The following is a 1,270-nucleotide window of genomic DNA, read 5'->3' on the forward strand; positions in this document are numbered from 1 at the left end:
GATATCTATTTCAAGTGCAGACAACATTTCGAATTCGTTTTAGTTATAAATATTTATTTATGAAGAGTCTATTTAATTAAAACTAGATGAAATAATGAAGCTCTAGTAACATAGAATTACCTTTAACATTAATAGTTTTATTGGTTTGAAATGATTCAGATGGAAGTTCACCCACTCTACATCTCCAGATACCATCATCTCTTTGTTTAGATACTGTATCAATATGTATAGTTAAACTAGTAGTTGTTTTAGATGCTGTATAGAATCTTCTATAGTCGGTGTAATTGTTTGATGGTCCAGGATTTAGGATATTACAGTCTTGTTCTCGTATAAAAACAAAACAGCTAGCTATATTACTATCATCACCAGATCGAGATACACTTATTGTATAAGCATTGTTATAAGAACAGGTAACACTACCAGATTCTCCATCAACTAGTTCATTAGGTTCAGTATTTATTATAACTTGACCTAGAATAGAAAGATAATATTATACAGTTACTGTCTATTACATTGTTATAATAACAGGTAATACTACCAGATTCTCCATCAACTAGTTCATTAGGTTCAGTATTTATTATAACTTGACCTAGAATAGAAAGAGAATATTATACAGTTACTGTCTATTACATTGTTATAATAACAGGTAATACTACCAGATTCTCCATCAACTAGTTCATTAGGTTCAGTATTTATTATAACTTGACCTAGAATAGAAAGATAATATTATACAGTTACTGTCTATTACATTGTTATAATAACAGGTAATACTACCAGATTCTCCATCAACCAGTTCATTAGGTTCAGTATTTATTATAACTTGACCTAGAATAGAAAGATAATATTATACAGCTACTGTCTATTACATTGTTATAAGAACAGGTAATACTACCAGATTCTCCATCAACTAGTTTATTAGGTTCAGTATTTATTATAACTTGACCTAGAATAGAAAGAGAATATTATACAGTTACTGTCTATTACATTGTTATAATAACAGGTAACACTACCAGATTCCCCATCAACCAGTTCATTAGGTTCAGTATTTATTATAACTTGACCTAGAATAGAAAGAATATTATACAGCTACTGTCTATTACATTGTTATAAGAACAGGTAATACTACCAGATTCTCCATCAACTAGTTCATTAGGTTCAGTATTTATTATAACTTGACCTAGAATAGAAAAGAGAATATTATACAGTTACTGTCTATTACATTGTTATAATAACCAGGTAACACTACCAGATCCCCATCAACCAGTCATAG

The 1,270-nt window shown here is 29.4% G+C and overlaps 1 protein-coding gene across 1 annotated transcript; it reads right to left on the minus strand.

The window, feature by feature from the left end:
• Positions 1 to 82: 82 nt before the first annotated feature.
• LOTGIDRAFT_176711 (hypothetical protein) lies at positions 83 to 1,177 on the minus strand (the record flags this gene model as incomplete). Its single annotated transcript, XM_009056410.1, has 7 exons — positions 83 to 471; positions 539 to 589; positions 657 to 707; positions 775 to 825; positions 893 to 943; positions 1,011 to 1,061; positions 1,127 to 1,177. Coding segments are annotated over 7 exons (695 nt in total), but the record flags the coding sequence as incomplete, so codon positions are not given.
• Between the last annotated feature and the right edge of the window lie 93 nt (positions 1,178 to 1,270).

Source organism: Lottia gigantea (assembly GCF_000327385.1).
Source record: "Lottia gigantea unplaced genomic scaffold LOTGIsca_2740, whole genome shotgun sequence".
Classification (NCBI taxonomy): domain Eukaryota; kingdom Metazoa; phylum Mollusca; class Gastropoda; family Lottiidae; genus Lottia; species Lottia gigantea.